The following is a 17,590-nucleotide window of genomic DNA, read 5'->3' as shown; positions in this document are numbered from 1 at the left end:
CCTGCACAGATTCATAGAACTTATTGTTAGACATCCGGGAACCAGGCAACCATCAAGTTGTAGGCAACAACCCTGGAGAGCTTTGTCAATGAGACTGATTATAAAAAGAGGCAGGTTTATATAGGCATGAACAGTTCTGTGATGGTCACTCACAGACAGTGATAATGCCACTAAGCAAGATGGCAGCTGCTGCTGACGTGAAGAGACAAGTAGTAAAACATGGACAAGATCAAATGAATAGGATAAAACTGATTGGAGCAGCCTTTGCAAAAAGAGAGTAAAAGAATTATCTGGAGCATGTTCATATGGTATTACCCAGAGACCTACAGTTATGGCCATAAAATTTCAGAATGACACAAATATTATTTTTCACAATGTCTGCTGCCTCAGTTTTTATGATGGAAATTTGAATATGCTCCAGAATGTCATGAAGAGTGATCAGATGAATTGCAATTAAATTCCTAGTCCAACTTTGCCATGACAATGAACTCTATCCCAAAAAAATTTCTGCTGCATTTCAGCTCTGCCACAAAAGGACCAGCTGACATCAGGTCAGTGTCTCTCATTAACACAAGGGAGAGTGGTGATGAAAACAAGGCTGGAGAACACGGTCATGCTTATTGAGTTAGAATAACAGACTGGAAGCTTTAAAAGGAGGGGGTACTTGAAATCATTGTTCTTCCTCTGTTAACCATGTTATCTGCAAGTCATCATTGCTTTGCACGAAAAGGGCTTCACAGGAAATATTTTGCTTCTAGTAAGATTGCTCCTAAATCAACAATTTATCGGATCATCATGAACTTCAAGGAGAGAGGTTCAATTGTTGTGAAGAAAGCTTCAGGGTGCCCAAGAACGTCCAGCAAACACCAGAAAAGTCCCCTAAAGTTGTTTCAGCTGCGGGATCAAGGCACCACCAATGCACAGTGAAGCGAAGGCTTTTGTAGGATGGCCTGGTGTCAAGAAGGCCAGTAAAGAAGCCACTTCTCTCCAGAAAAAATATCAGGGACAGAATGATATTCTGCAAAAGTACAAGGATTGAACTGCTGAGGACTGGGGTAAAATAATTTTCTCTGATGAATCCCCTTTTAGATTGGGGCATCTGAAAAAAAACGCTTGTCCAGAGAAGGAAAGGTGAGCGCTACCAATCAGTACTGTGTCATTTTAACAGTAAAGCATTCTGAGACCATTCATGTGGGGGGTTGTTTCTCAGCCAAGGGAGTGGGCTCACTCACAATTTTTCCTAAGAACACAGCCATGAATAAAGAATGGTACCAAAACATCCTCCAAGAGCAACTTCTCCTAACCATCCAAGAACAGTTTGGTGACTAAGAATGCTTTTTCCAGCATGATGGAGCACCTTGCCAAAAGTGATAACTAAGTGGCTCGGGGATCAAAACATCAACAGTTTGGTTCCATGGCAAGGAAACTCCCCAGACCTTAATCCCATTGAGAATGTGTGGTCAAGCCTCAAGAGGCGGGTGGACAAACAAAATCCCACAAGTTCTGACAAACTCCAAGCATTGATTAGGCAAGAATTGGTGGCTATCAGCAGGGGCGGATTGGGAACTTAAAGTGGCCCTGGAAAAAAGTCTGAAAGTGGCCTCATGTGGGCGGGGCCAAATAAATGGTAGGCGGGGCCCAGTATGCGTGTGTACCCACTGTGTGTGTCCCCGTATGTGTGTGCGCCTACTGTATGTACCAGAGTATATGTGTCCTGTTCTTGTCGCTTTCCCTACCTGGGGCTGCTGGTGTCTTTAGCTTAGTTGTTGCTCATCTGGATCCTGGAATGTTGAGAGTAATATCTGGAAAAAAAATGGGTACATTAAATTAAGAAAACTCCAATGAGCCCCGGCGTTAAATCAATAGCACACACGTTTAATAATTAGGCCTCCCTCTAGCTCCATTAAAATAAAAGTATTCACATTTGATCAATAGATCTATTTCCCTCCAACCAACCCAAACATTAAATTAATAGTATCCGCATTTAATAAATTAACCTATTTCCCTACGTCCAAACAGGACCAGCAATAAATAGCATTTACGTTTAATAAATATAACCATTTCCCAAAATCATCCCTTGCCTTAATTTATTCATATTCACATTTAATAAATAGCCCTCCTCCCCAAAATCAGCCCCACATTGAATTAATAGCCCCAAACTAGCATTAAATTAAAAGTCCTGCCTACTCATCTTAAATTGTTAGTCCCCCTCACTATTAAACTAAATTGCCCCACCATCACCCATTAGTCACCACCTAACTCACACCCCCATTTCATTGTCATATGCCCTCACCCCCATTTCATTGTCATATGCCCTCCTTCCCTCACCTCTTTTCATTGTCGTATGACCCCAGTCCTCACCCCCATTTCATTGCCATAAGAACCCCTGCCCACACACTACAGTGACATAAGCCCCCCCCTCACCCCCATTACAGTGACATAAGCCCCCCTGCCCACACACACTATACTGACATTAGCCCCCCTGCCCACACACAATATACTGACATTAGCCCCCCTGCCCACACACAATATACAGACATTAGCCCCCCTGCCCACACACACTACATTAACACACATAACGTCTCCTGTCCTGACCCTCATTACATTTCCATAACACTAGCACACGCTACATTGACATAAAACACCCTCACACTTACCTTATTCCAGCGGCGCTTCCTGCACAGTACACATGGGACAGCACCAGTCACATGGTGCGCGTCCCATGTGACCTTTGTTTATTACTGGATAGGACAAGGACGCGGCCACGCATGGGGGCGGGGTTTATGATGAGTTCCGGGGCCACAACAATGTTCCCCCTGCTGGCACCTCTGATTCAGGGGTCCTCCGCTGCCCCCTCTCCCCCCCCCCCCCCAATCCGTCCCCATATTAGGCTGGCACTGATTGTCGACCGGCATCCATAATAAAATTTAAAAAAAAAACAGATAAAAAAATAAGATGTAATAAAACAAGAACTTCAAGCAGCCGACAGTCGGCCTCATCATGTCCCCGGCCTAAAATTCCCGGTAAGCCCAATGGCCAATCCGCCCCTGGCTATCAGTCAGTATGTGGCCCAGAAGTTGATTAACAGCATGCCAGGGCGAATTGCATAAGTCTTCAAAAAGAAAGGTCAACACTGCAAATATTGACTCTTTGCATAAACTTTATGTAATTATCAATAAAACCCATAGACACTTATAAAATGCTTGTAATTTTACTTCATATACCATAGCAACATCTGACAAAAAGGTCTAAAAATGCTGAAGCAGCAAACTTTGTGAAAACCAATATTTTTGTAATTCTCAAAATTTTGTTATGCTGTTTGCAGATAGTCATGGACAAGACACTGCTAGCAGAAACTGAAGGTGAATGCAGGAAGTTTCCCTGCACCGATGTGTCAGGACCTCTGTGTTCATTTTGTCTGCTATGTGCAGACACATAAAGGACTAGCACAGTTGTTGTTTAGCTGAAAGTGACATGTAGACTTATCACTAGCCCATGTGAAAATTGAAGTCTGGTGGTATATAGCCTGGTCACAAGTTTTCCAGCAAACATAAACAATCATGCCAAATTATTATTATGTTAACCGTCTCACCATTATTTTGATGGATTTCAGTAGCAATAGAGAACACAACTGACTGATTTCAATTATACGTACAATTATATGTATTTGTGCAAGCATTCTTTATTGCTTTGTAGATTCTGTCTTAACATGTCCAAACACCCATATATAACCTAATACTGTTAATTGTATTATTGTTTAGCTAGCCAAGATATGTTTGTTTCTCGAGAGGTAAAGTAAAGAAAATTGCATGTTTACGTCTACTGCATTGTATTGCAACCTATTACTGGGAAAATGATAGTGTTGTGTACTGTATTTTGTTAACTTAAAGTCCTGGGGACATGGTCATTATGTTTTTACCTTATCTGCAGCAGTAGGTTAGTGATTTAAATGTATGGTACAAATGGCAGCAGATTGTGTAAGGAAGAGAGGGAAGGAAGCCAGAAGACGAGATAGTTTACATGGTAGAGGGGATGTGGTGTAAAACCATTAAGGAACAGGGTGTTAAGGAAAGGGAGAGGGTGTAGGGCAGATCATGTCAGGGTTGGGGGACTGAATAGAAGTGGCAGCGAGAGGAAGGGAGGCAAATGGGCCATTTATTAGGAAAGCTGAGGCACAGGTATTTTTCGAGTTTCGGTCAGCTCAGGAAGTTTACCAAACTGATTCTTACACCCCATAAATACAACTGCACTGATGTGGGCTGCAAGTCACTGAAGAATTAGATTGTGGGGGGGGGGGGGGGGGGGGGGGGTAATTCACTTCTTTTCCAAAAATGTCCGTAAAACCCTTCATTTGTTTTGCTGGGTATAAATGTATACTGTACCACCACAATGGGCTCTACTTAGTTCATATGTAACCAGATGGATGGGTCCTTAGAATGGGCTTTAAATTATGCAGAATATACACCAGTTTGCAAGCTGCAGAGATTTTTTGTTGTCGTTGACACTGCATTATGTTTAATGAGGACCCGACATTTAATGTCCTGAAATACTACGCATTATGTACCCTAAATGAACAGTATATTCTACCAGCCTGAATCCTCTACACATCTAGCCATTATGTGTCCCTTCATCCTTGTTCTTCTATCTATACAATGTGTCATAGGAAACATTAGAATCATTTCCCAGAATAAAGAGGCCACAGGCACAAGTGTTACAGTACTGTGTTTTTACTGCAGAATAGAAAGCTGACATTCTGCTGAAATCTGTGTAGCGTAACTGTTCTTGCAGTTAAGGTATATAGAACTCGCCCAGGACAAATTTTGCATTACTGCACTGGAATTCCAGTGATAGAATACCTATCTGCAGTTACTACAATGCAGGCGTGTAGCCTGCATCTAAGCAGTTTTGAAACGGAAATTTTTATATCCATATTTATTTTATTTTTTTTAATGGCTAAGCTGCTAACCCCTTGTCACCACTATTGTTTACTGATGTAAATAGAATAAAAATGCTGTTTCATTTTAGCAAACAATAACAAGTTTGCTCTAATTTAATTTGTTCCGTATGAAATTGAATAAAGGATACAAGCACCAATGTTCTCCTGACTCTCAAAAAAACAATTGTATTTATTTTTTGTCAGCCATTATGTCCCCTTGCCCATTTTAATACAATGTAAGTTGCTTTTGTACTTAAATGTATTGTCCATGTCTCAACGTTTTCCCTCTACCATCATTCAACTTTCACAGTCAGCATGGCCGTCACTAAGCTAACGGCAACACTAATTTGTCAGGCTATTATCTAGTTGTCATGATCACTTATTCAGTGTGTGTATGTATGTATGTATGTGTATGTGTGTGTATATATATAGATAGATAGATAGATATAGATATATATATATATATATATATATATATATTAGGGATGTGCACCGGCGACTTTTGAGGTCTCGTGTTTTGTGTTTTGGATCCGGATTTTCGTTATTTTTGAGGTTCGGATTTGTCTCGCAAAACACTTGACGAAAGGTCTCGGTTCGGATTTAAGGTATTGGATTCGGATTTTTTTTGAAAAAAACATAAAAAGTTTAAAAATCAAGTTTTTGGGCTTATTTTCACTCCTAGGCTATTATAAACCTCAATAACATTCAATAACAAGCATTTCCACTAATTTACAGTGTATTCTGAACACCTCACAATATAGTTATTAGTCCAAAACGTTGCAAAAAGGTATCTTTCTGGACTGCGTAGAGGAGTGGGTCACCACAATATCTTAAAAACCCTGAACTTGTTTGATTCGCACCAATAAATGTACCTGGACTGCGTAGAGGAGTGGGTCACCACAATATCTTAAAAACCCTGAACTTTTATGAATCGCACCAATAAATGTACCTGGACTGCGTAGAGGAGTGGGTCACCACAATATATTAAAAACCCTGAACTTTTATGAATCGCACCAATAAATGTACCTGGACTGCGTAGAGGAGTGGGTCACCACAATATATTAAAAACCCTGAACTTTTATGAATCGCACCAATAAATGTACCTGGACTGCGTAGAGGAGTGGGTCACCACAATATCTTAAAAACCCTGAACTTTTAAGAATCGCACCAATAAATGTACCTGGACTGCGTAGAGGAGTGGGTCACCACAATATCTTAAAAACCCTGAACTTTTATGAATCGCACCAATAAATGTACCTGGACTGCGTAGAGGAGTGGGTCACCACAATATATATAATAAGAAAACCATCAACTTGTTTGATTCGCACCAATAAATGTACCTGGACTGCGTAGAGGAGTGGGCACTGGGCACCACAATAAAATATATAAAAAACCTTCAACAGGTCTGCATTACACTACACATACGGCTGCTCCTCCATCCTCTCCATCATATACATGTTGGAGTTTTAGCGTGTGACAACCTCTTGTTTTTGATAATGTCAGTGCATTTTGAATATTTTTCAATTTGCCCCACACCACTGAATGTACTTTATCTATGATACGCATCTATCTATCTTGACTGCGTAGTGTGGTGGCCCCGGTACACAATTTGGTACCAAGGCCACAATATAATTAAAAAACCCTCCACGTGTCAGAATTCCACCAAACAAGTATCTGGACTGCGTAGTGGGGTGGCCCCGGTACCCAACTTGATACCGGGGCCACAATAAAATAAATACACCCTCCACGTGTCAGAATTCCACCAAACAAGTATCTGGACTGCGTAGTGGGGTGGCCCCGGTACCCAACTTGATACCGGGGCCACAATACCTCCTCCAAACATGCTACAGACAATTCGTCATTGAGATCCCATTAAGTATGTTAAAGACAGACAGGGTCCAAGTGTTATTAGTTGACTTTGTAAAGAAAAAAACTGTCCCTGTTGCACATAGTCGTGCAATGAAGACTTACTTTTTCATTTAAAGGCACGATCTTTCAAGTGTAGTGTTTGTAAGTCTAAGTCATATTATACTTTTGGTAAAATTGGTTATTTTTGTTCCTCTTTATGTTAATTAATTAGTAATAGAATTAAAGTAGGAAATAGAATTAAATAGAATTAAAGTAGGAAATAGAGTGGTATAGAGTTGTAGTGTGGTATAGATAGAGTGGTCCACACAATATAATAATAAAACCCTCAACTGGTCTGAATTCCACCAAACAAGTATCTTGACTGCGTAGTGTGGTGGCCCCGGTACACAATTTGGTACCGAGGCCACAATATAATTAAAAAACCCTCCACGTGTCGGAATTCCACCAAACAAGTATCTGGACTGCATAGTGGGGTGGCCCCGGTACCCAATTTGATACCGGGGCCACAATACCTCCTCAAAACATGCTCCAGACAATTCGTCATTGACAGACCCCAGACAGACAGGGTCGTAGTGTTATTGTTTGACTTTGTAAACCCAAAAAAATGTCCCTGTTGCACTTGCACATAGTCGTGCAATGAAGACTGACTTTTTCATTTAAAGGCACGATCTTTAAAGTGTCAGAAAGAGAGAGAAGACACAGGAGAGGAGAGTTGTAGCTGGGGACCTGGGGTGGAAGCTCCCAGGCTCCCCCAGCATTGCCTGGAAGTCTGAGCGTGGTGACTGAGCCAGGGCAAGGAATGTGTGCCCTGGATGAGGGGGAGAACTCCATGCCACTATAGTGAACCCAAGAGAGAGGGGGACACTGCACATGGAAGAGGCCCTGGAGTGAGGGCTGCTACAAGAGGCATGGTAGCTGTAGTGTCAGATCCTGAGGCTGAGAGTACACAGAGTGACGTGTCAGAGCACAGGAGACATTATCCCCGCAGAGGAGGGATGAGCTGCAGTTGAGAGGTCTGCTGTTGAAATAGGACATGCACACTTTAACAAACCAATCATTTCAGCGACAGGGCCTACCAAACAACTTTGACTGAAATGATTGGTTTGTTTGGGCCCCCACACCAAAAAAGCTATTCATCTCTCCCTGTACAGACTAAACAGGCTCTACTGAGGCAAGATGTCGTCCTCATCCTCAACCTCTGATTCCTCTCCCCCTACAGTGTGTACTTCCTCCTCATCACACATTATCAATTCGTCCCCGCTGGACTCCACAACCACAGGTCCCTCTGTAGTATCTGGAGGGCAGTGCTGTACTTCATTGAGGAATTGATTATTCATTTTTATAAACATCATTTTTTCAACGTTGTGAGGAAGCAACCTCCTTCGCCGCTCACTGACCAGGTTCCCCGCTGCACTAAAAACTCTTTCCGAGTACACACTGGAGGGGGGACAACTCAGGTAAAATAGAGCCAGTTTGTACAGGGGCTTCCAAACTGCCTTTTTTTCCTGCCAGTAACAATATGGACTGTCTGACATGTCTACTTGGATGGTGTCAGCAAAGTAATCATCCACAATTTTTTCTATTGTGACAGCATCCAATGCAGCGAGAGTAGACATGTCTGCAATGGTTGGCAGGTCCTTCAGTCCGGACCAGATGTTATCAGCATCCCCGCCAGTGCCTCTTTTGGGAAAACTGAGCTTTTTCCTCGCAGCCATAGATGTGGAAGAAAATGAGGGTGGAGCTGTTGGCATGTCACGGTCCTCTTCAGAGGACAATCTCCTGACCAGCAGGTCTTTGCACCGCTGTAGATTTGTGTCCGCCGGAAACAGAGACACAACATACGCTTTAAACCGAGGATCGAGCACGGTGGCCAGAATGTATTCCTCTGACTTTAAAAGAGTGACCACCCTCGGATCCTGGCAAAGCGTACGAAGGGCTACATCCACAAGAGCTACATGCTTGCTGTAATCGCAATGGCTTACCAGCTCCTCCCTCACTTTCTCCAGCTGCTTCTGCAACAGCCTGATCAGGGGAATGACCTGACTCAAGCTGGCAGTGTCGGAACTGACTTCTCGTGTGGCAAGTTCAAATGGCGGCAGAACCTTGCACAACACGGAAATCAGTCTCCACTGCGCTTGACTCAGGCGCATCCCCACTCCTTTGCCTATGTCGTAGGTGGCTGTGTAGGCCTGAATGGCCTTTTGCTGCTCCTCCATCCTCTGCAGCATATAGAGGGTGGAGTTCCAGCGCGTCACAACCTCTTGTTTGAGGTGATGGCAGGGCAGGTTCAAGCTTTTTTGATGTGCCTCTAGTCTGCGGTAGGCACTGGCTGAATGCCGAAAGTGTCCAGCAATTTTGCGGGCCACCGCAAGCATCTCCTGCACACCCCTGTCACTCTTGAGGTAATGCTGCACCACCAAATTAATGGTGTGGGCAAAACATGGGACGTGCTGGAAATTGCCCATATTTAATGCCCGCACAATGTTACTGGCATTGTCTGACACCACAAATCCCCATGAGAGTCTAAGTGGGGTAAGCCACTGGGAGATAATTTCCCTCATTTTCTCTAATATGTTGGCAGCGTTGTGCCTCTTATTAAAGCCTGTAATGCACAATGTTGCCTGCCTTTGCATGAGCAGCCATTTTGTAGATGCTGCTACTGATGCAGCTGTTGCTGTTGCTGCGGAAGGGGATGCATCTACCCAGTGGGCTGTCACAGTCATATAGTCCTTCGTTTGCCCAGAACCACTTGTCCACATGTCCGTGGTTAAGTGGACAGTGGGTACAACCGCATTTTTAAGAGCACTGAGGACACTTGATCGTACTTCTCTGTACATTTTTGGTATCGCCTGCCTAGTGAAGTGGAATCTCGAGGGGATTTGGTACCGGGGACACAATACCTCCATCAACCCTCTAAATCCCACTCCACTGATGGCGGACACCGGGCGCACGTCTAACACCAACATTGCAGTTACAGCCGCAGTTATACGCTTTGCAATAGGGTGACTACTATCGTATTTGGTGGTCATGGCAAACGACTGTTGGACGGTCAATTGTTTGGTGAAAGACTTAGCGGTCTTACGACTTCCCCTCTGGGAAGATGACCGACCAACAGCAGCAGTGGCAGTAGTAGGCGTACCGCTGCAGGATTCCTCGGATGAATCCCGTATTGAGGAGGACTCAGTCTGGCTGGTGACTTGGGCTGCAGGACTGAATCTGATGGAGATTGTGGAGGAAGTTGACGAGGAGGGTGTTGCTGGTGTGTATCCAACTGGACCACGGGATTTAGGTGTCCCTGTACCAATGAGGGTCCTAGCCCCAGTTCCTGAACTAACCACTGAACTATGAAGGTTATTCAGGTGACGTATAAGGGAGGATGTTCCTAGGTGGGCAAGATCCTTACCCCTGCTTATTTGAGCTTTACATAAGCTACATATTGCCATACATTGGTTGTCTGGATTTGGATAAAAATAACTCCAGACCGAAGAGGTGCATTTTTTGGTCTTCTGACCAGGCATGACGATGGGCTTTTTCATCCCATGGAGATCAGCTGTTTCCCCCCCTGGTGCCTCATTTACAATAACCACATCACCATCCTCATCATCAAGTTCCTCCACAGCGCCAGCTACATCATCAATAGCCTCCTCCCGAGCCACCTCTTCCCGTACAGTGATGGGAAGGTCAGGCTTGACAACCACCAACACCCTTGGACTCGCCTTGGGGATTTGTGATAATTTCTCTTTAGAGTTGTTTGCTGTTTTGTTGCTGACAGCATAACTCTCTTCAATTTTTTGTAGGGGGGGGGAGGAGGAGGAGGGCTAAGATCCGTGGGTGAAGCTGAACCACTAGTCATGAACACGGGCCAGGGCCTAAGCCGTTCCTTGCCACTCCGTGTCGTAAATGGCATATTGGCAACTTTACGTTTCTCCTCAGATGATTTTAAGTTTCTCTTTTTGCTACTTTTTCTTAACTTGGGCTTTTTGGATTTTACATGCCCGGTACTACGAGATTGGGCATCGGGCTTGGAAGACGACGTTGATGGCATTTCATCGTCTATGTCATGACTAGTGGCAGCAGCTTCAGCATTAGGAGGAAGTGGGTCTTGATCTTTCCCTACTTTATCCTCCAAATTTTTGGTCTCCATTATATGTAGCACAAGATACTGCAGAATGTGTGAACTTGGTAATATTGCAGTACCAATGGACTTATAATGCTGGATTGGTTTTGCAAATTTGGTTATAATTATTATATATATTTTTTTTTTTTGAATTTTTTATTTTTTTTTACTTTTTTTTTATTTTTTACAAACTTGGGAATAATGGGGAAATAACTATGCCCTTAGAAGCACAGAGCACAGGACACAGCACCACTGGACTGAACAGGACACGGCACAGGACCCAGCAGCACTATGGAACTCAGCAGGACAGAGCACAGGACACAGCACCACTGGACTGATACTGCAGAATGTGTAAACTTTGTAATATTGCAGTACCACTGGACTTTTACTGCTGAATGTGTGAACTTGGTAATATTGCAGTACCAATGGACTTATAATGCTGGATTGGTTTTGCAAATTTGGTTATAATTATTATATATTTTTTTTTTTTTTAAATTTTTTATTTTTTTTTACTTTTTTTTTATTTTTTACAAACTTGGGAATAATGGGGAAATAACTATGCCCTTAGAAGCACAGAGCACAGGACACAGCACCACTGGACTGAACAGGACACGGCACAGGACCCAGCAGCACTACGGAACTCAGCAGGACAGAGCACAGGACACAGCACCACTGGACTGATACTGCAGAATGTGTAAACTTTGTAATATTGCAGTACCACTGGACTTTTACTGCTGAATGTGTGAACTTGGTAATATTGCAGTACCAATGGGCTTATACTGCAGGATTGGTTGTGAAAATTTTGTGGTAATTAAAAAATATTAAAGTAGTTTTTGGTATTTTATAAAAAAAACTTTTTTTTATTTTTTTAAACACAGGGGAATATTGGGGAAATAACTATGCCCTTAGAAGCACAGAGCACAGGACACAGCACCACTGGACTGAACAGGACACAGCACAGGACCCAGCAGCACCACTGACCTCAGAAGGACAGAGCACAGCACACAGCACCACTGGACTGATACTACAGAACACAGCACAGCACAGCACAGCACAGCACAGCACAGCACTAAACAGCACAGAACTAAACAGCACAGAACTAAACAGCACAGAGGACCACCTAACACACCCTCCCTCTACCCTGATCAATGCCCGAGTGAAGATGGCGGCGACTAGCGGGGAATTTATAGGATCCGAGTATCGCGAGATCCGACAACGGGATTATGAGTCAGAGCCTCAGTTTCACTTTTGAATTTGGCGCCAATACCCGGATCTGTCTCGGATCCGACTCGGATCCGCAACGTTCGGGTGGGCTCGGATTTCAGAAATCCGAGCGCGCTCATCCCTAATATATATATATATATATATATATATATATATATATATATATATAATGTGTGTGTGTATATGTGTTCGTATAAGCAACAGGTGCAGCATTTACTTCTATGGAATTGCACAGGCTATTGGCATAGTCATGAACACAAACATCATTCTAAATACCTACACAAATGTAGTTCAAAATTAAAAATATTTTTTTCATGCTGCAATATACATAATTTTCTAGCTATCAGCACTATGTCGATCATTTAACTATTTAAAATGTTTATTTTATTGAGTGTTGATTTAAGCAAACTTCTTGCTGTATATACTTAAACATATATCTTGATTTATATTTACAACAGAGGGATTGAGTACAATAAATAATACTAGACTTTTTAGCGACCACATTATACGATTGCTAAGTGAGCCATTGCATTAACTTTAATAATGTAATTCTAGCCCTAGTAGTTGTTTTATCCTATTGTATCTTAAGGGATTTAATTCTATTTTTTTATGGTTCAGTGGTAGGTGAGAGAAGTGGTTTTAAAGAAATCCTTTTTAAGACGCTTGGTGCTAGCAGTTTGCCGCTCGTCTTGAGGCCGTGCACTATTTATCACTGATGAAGATCTCTAGGCTTAAATCTGTCAGAGCGTATTGCTGTTGCTGTGCTGCTTGGCTTTGTGTCATAGGTACAGTGTAAACCCTGGGAAGCTTGATGACTTGCCTTAGTGTAGTTTGGTTGCTACTGAGACACAGGCAGTAACGGAACATAGTGGGAAACAGTCTGCTTTCTTGTGATTTTACCATGCATTTTTACCTGACTAGCCACTAAAATTGTAAAATGAACATATTGGATTATACAGAAGGTGGTCCTAGCACTGGTAAGTTTAAATGAAACTGGTTATTTCTTTCCAAATTTTTTGTTGCCTTTGTCTTTATTCCTCCTGACAAATGCTTAGCAGCTGGTACCTTTGATCAAAGCTTCCCTGTCAAAATTTCTGCATAGGAAATGTCATTGTGGTAGTATGTATGTGTGTGGATAGATATATATATATATTTGTATTTTTTTTTAACCCATTTAATTTCAGAGACTTGACCAGATTAAATGAGTGCAGTGCTAGTATCATCTGTTACGTAAAAGGATTAGGCAAGGCTTTAGTTCTCCTCTCTGCCTGGTTTCTACAGCACAAGGATTTGTGTGTTTGATGAAATACAGTACAAGGAAGACAATTTTGATACTGACCACCGATGTTATTTGCCAGTTATGGCTCCATTGTACAGTGCAAGTGTAAATTAGCTGTTACTGGAAAGTATAACTACTTTGAACAAGCTTCCAGAATGTAATTATTAGTATCATACTATTTTTCACTTTGTTAGTGTGCTTATTGTGAGCTTTAATTTTTTTTGAAATATAATTAATTTGCAAAGAGCACATGGGAACAGGTACATTCGTGTATATAAACAATTTGGTGTCATTTGTTTAGATGATATGTAAACTTTTAACGCATTCATTTAAATTAAACCACATTGTTAGAGAAGACAGCACAAACTTTCAAGATCTTCTCCAACCACAAAACTCCTTAACCAAAATAATTTTCTGACGGTTTAGTCCTGTTAGCCCACTTTTAATAATAGCCTGTCGGCTGTGGTTCTAAAATGATTGATTGTTTGATATTTTAAATGGGTCAAATGGTAAAACCTGTTGTGAGTACAGGAGGTGCTCCGAATAATGTAGTGCTCCAAACTAAAAAGAACCATTGGACCACTGCAATCTGGCAAATTCCCCTGCCATTGCCTGGAACCAATGTTTATCCAGATAAATCACCCTTTATTATTTAGAAATAAATGTTTCTCTATTGAAGGTCATCAATCAATGACAGGGTGACTGCTGCTGCTTGTCCAATCAGCTGTATTGACAAGCTTCCATTGAGTGAATAGTTTACTTTCCAACTTGTTTAGTTTCAGTGTAGCACTGGTCGCAGGCAGTGCTGCGCATTACTTAAAGCAGTGTTTCCCAAACCCAGTCCTCAAGTACCCCTAACAGAGTAGGTTTTCCAGGTCACGAGTGAAATAATTAGTGCCATCTGTGGATCTTTCATACACATGTGCTCCAGCAAAGAGATATGGAAAACAAGAACTGTTAGGGGTACTTCTGTATCTACTCTTGCACAGTCATGGATATAAAAAGTTAATCAGAGAAATAATTATCATTCTGCATATGTACATGATATGTCTCAATCCCCTCCCCACTGCTGACCGAAACAAAACTGAATATGTATAATAAAAAAAAAAACCTTTTAATTATTAACCACCGACCCCTACCCTTAATTCACTTTTTCTTTTTCTTTTTTTACAGCAACAAAGCGCTGTTAATTTCTCATGTGGTGGTTTTATCATAATTATAATAAAGCACAGTTGTAGTTAGACCTCCGCAATACTAACATACTGATCTATTGATCTAAGTAGATTTTTTTTTTTCAGCTTGTGCAATTGCCCATAAAAAAGCTGCATGCAGCATTTTGCACTGACAGCTGCTACTTTTAGTGTGCACAATACTTTTTTTTTTGTTTGTTTGTTGTGTTACAATGATTCACAATTGTGTCAAAGCTTCATCAGTTTGTACCACATATATAGGGGAAGATTCAGTTAGCCACGATGTTCCACACAACATCGTAGCCTTGGTATTTTGTACAAGAAATCTACGCTGATTTTTCATCTTGCCCCATAGAGTTGCGAGGAAAAATCAGCGGAAAATTTACCGTAGAAACGGTAAAAATGCGCAGCCTCAATGTTCCTCTTCAAATCTTTCTGTAATCATTTTTTTATTTAATTATCTGCACTCTTTAAGCATGAAGTATTCACACAGCTAAAGTATAAGTTTAAACCTACTGCTAGTTAGTCAATCTAGTGATAAGACATCACCATTCTTTCACATATAATGGACTTTTCGAGGTACAGTTATAAAATTGTTGTCTTGACTGTTTTGGCCCCGAAGTATTTTAGTATAGATGTCCTCCCAGCATATGTCAGAAGCTTTTCATTTTCACTGCATTTTTTTTATCTACAAGTTAAGCACTGGCTGCAATACTTAAGCTGGGTACACACTACAGGATTTTCGTCTAATAATTGGACAAATCAGCCGGCATCCTACCGTTTGGTCAGATATCGTGTGAGTGTGTATAGTGACACGATGATCTAAAGTTGTCCCAAAGTGACGATCATCGTTTCATTTGGTTGGTCGTACCGTTTAATATTTTCCGATCAATCACCTAACGATCATGTAGTGTGTATGCACTCATGCTGACGATCTCTGTAGAGTTTACAGAGTCAGGCTCTTTTCAGACAATATTAGCACTGAATGTCAAGGTGAATAAATTTAGAGTGTGCTGAAGAAGGAATAATTAATTTGTTCGTTCTGAGATAGCATTTGTGACTCTGAAACTAAATATTCTAACGAAATTCATTAGGACATGTGGATAACTATAACAAGGCAGTTTTAATCGGTGTGACAATGTGACAGTAGTGAATGAATGAATATTGTGCTGTCATTCTCCGGACTAGAGGACTAGATAAAGGACCCGATGAAGAGCACAGATCTGAAGGTGTTAGGAACTCCCAAGCCAGTACAGTGAAACTCGGGGACTACTCTGAAGGCCCGGTGTTCGCTGGAGCCCCTAGTGGTGGGGACAGACTTGGCTGCGGGCTGACCGAGGGTCGAGTAACGTATACTGACTTAAAGGAGAACCCAGGAATGGAGTGATTGGCAGGCTGTAGTGAGGAGAAAATCCAAGGTCAAAGGTCACTAGCACAGGTACAAAATCCAGGGACAAGCGAAAGGTCGGACACACAGGCAAAAGGAGCAAAATCCGGAATCCAGGCAAAAGGTCAGGGTCAGAAGCGAAGGTTCAATGGTCCAGGAACAAGCAAAGGTCAAACACGGGTAGTCAATCAAAGGTACTAATAACCAAACAGAGAGAACAAGCAGGCAGCAGAACTGAGGACAGAACGCTATAACCGGCAGTGAGGCTGCAGACCTCACTGCCTTAAATACCAGTATCAGCCAATCAGAGCTTAGCTCTGATACTAGTCACAGCCCCTGCCTGATTGTGCCAGACTGCGCATGTGCCCTACTATCTAGTGCGCCCAGAGCACCTAGGCAAACCTCCCGGCGTCCGGCCGTTGCCCGGATTTCCGGAAGTGACGTCCCGGTCACCATGGCGACGGCCGGGATGTCCGAACACACAGGAACTGAGTCGCGGCGGTGCCCGCGGCCGCCGCTTCTTGTGACAGAAGGTAAATCGTGTCAGTGTGTATGCATGAATCTCCAAACTGATTGGACCTTCAGTCATAGTTTGAGATAGCACGTCGGTTGGAAAATGTCTTCAGTGTGTACCCAGCTTTACACTATATACAGAGACCCCTCTGAGGGCTACATGCAGCCCAGTCCTACACCATATCTACAGTTTAAGTAACTTATAGAAATGGAAAGGACATAGTCCAATGTTAATCCCTATAGTACTCAACTAACTTGTATTAGCCCATTCATAATCTACTTTTTTTTTTCTTTTATACTTTGATCCAATCTTCTTTCTGTGAACATACAGTACTTTTACCCTAATACTACTGTAATCATATGTACCAATCTGGTATCTGGTACAGTATCATACAACATATTAGTTTGTGATAACTTTGTCTTCATGAAACAGTGCTGAGCTCTTATTATTATTATTATTATTATTATTAATAATTATAATATTATTATTAGTATTATTGTCTGTTATCAGTTTATTTTCAGTCCCTTATTTCTAATTGGTATCACCTCAACTGGTTTATTTTTGATTGATGGGGTATTTTACTTGGTAATGCAGATTATTTAACAACCTCCTTATTTTTTTGGATCTAGGGATAGGAAATTTGGATAACTTTTTGGCTTTTAACCTTAATTTATGAGTACATTAGCTTCCTTTCTTGATCACTGACCATTCTTTTTCAAGATCTTCTCCCAAACACATGTCCAGTGCTGTATTATCTCTGGTAACACATAAGATTGTTTAACAAGCAAAGTAAGAATGCTTTCCAATGTTAATACAAATATAACAGCAAATTAGAAAGAAACTGACCGCGCGTGAAAGAATGGCAGCCGCTACTATAACCTCCACCAAATACCATACAAACAATATACAAAGAAAGAAATGGTGTAGTAAAAACGGCGCTAATCTCTTTCACATAAAGTTTTCAACAATGAAAGCAGAGATGAAACACTGAATATCGTCCAGTTTACACTATTGCTATAGATAAATAGTCATGTGAATACATCATCCGTTCCCTCGATCTCCATAAACACAAAT

At 41.7% G+C, this 17,590-nt stretch overlaps 1 protein-coding gene across 3 annotated transcripts in view; it reads left to right on the top strand.

Annotated features, from left to right (window-relative positions):
- SLC12A7 (solute carrier family 12 member 7) overlaps window positions 1-17,590 on the top strand; it is a 271,122-nt gene that overhangs the window by 142,491 nt on the left and 111,041 nt on the right. Inside the window, exon 1 of one of the 3 annotated variants that reach the window (XM_075212695.1) lies at window positions 12,890-13,123. The exons of the other annotated variants lie outside the window; for them this stretch is intronic. Coding sequence (XP_075068796.1) covers window positions 13,084-13,123 — 40 coding nt within the window. The 5' untranslated portion in view covers window positions 12,890-13,083. Of the gene's footprint in view, window positions 1-12,889; window positions 13,124-17,590 lie in introns of those variants that run through there. 3 annotated transcript variants of the gene reach the window in all.

The sequence above is a fragment of the Mixophyes fleayi genome, chromosome 5, assembly GCF_038048845.1.
Source record: "Mixophyes fleayi isolate aMixFle1 chromosome 5, aMixFle1.hap1, whole genome shotgun sequence".
Lineage (NCBI taxonomy): Eukaryota > Metazoa > Chordata > Amphibia > Anura > Limnodynastidae > Mixophyes > Mixophyes fleayi.
The sequence above is the reverse complement of the archived record's forward strand: the minus strand, read 5'-3'. Positions and strand labels throughout refer to the sequence as shown.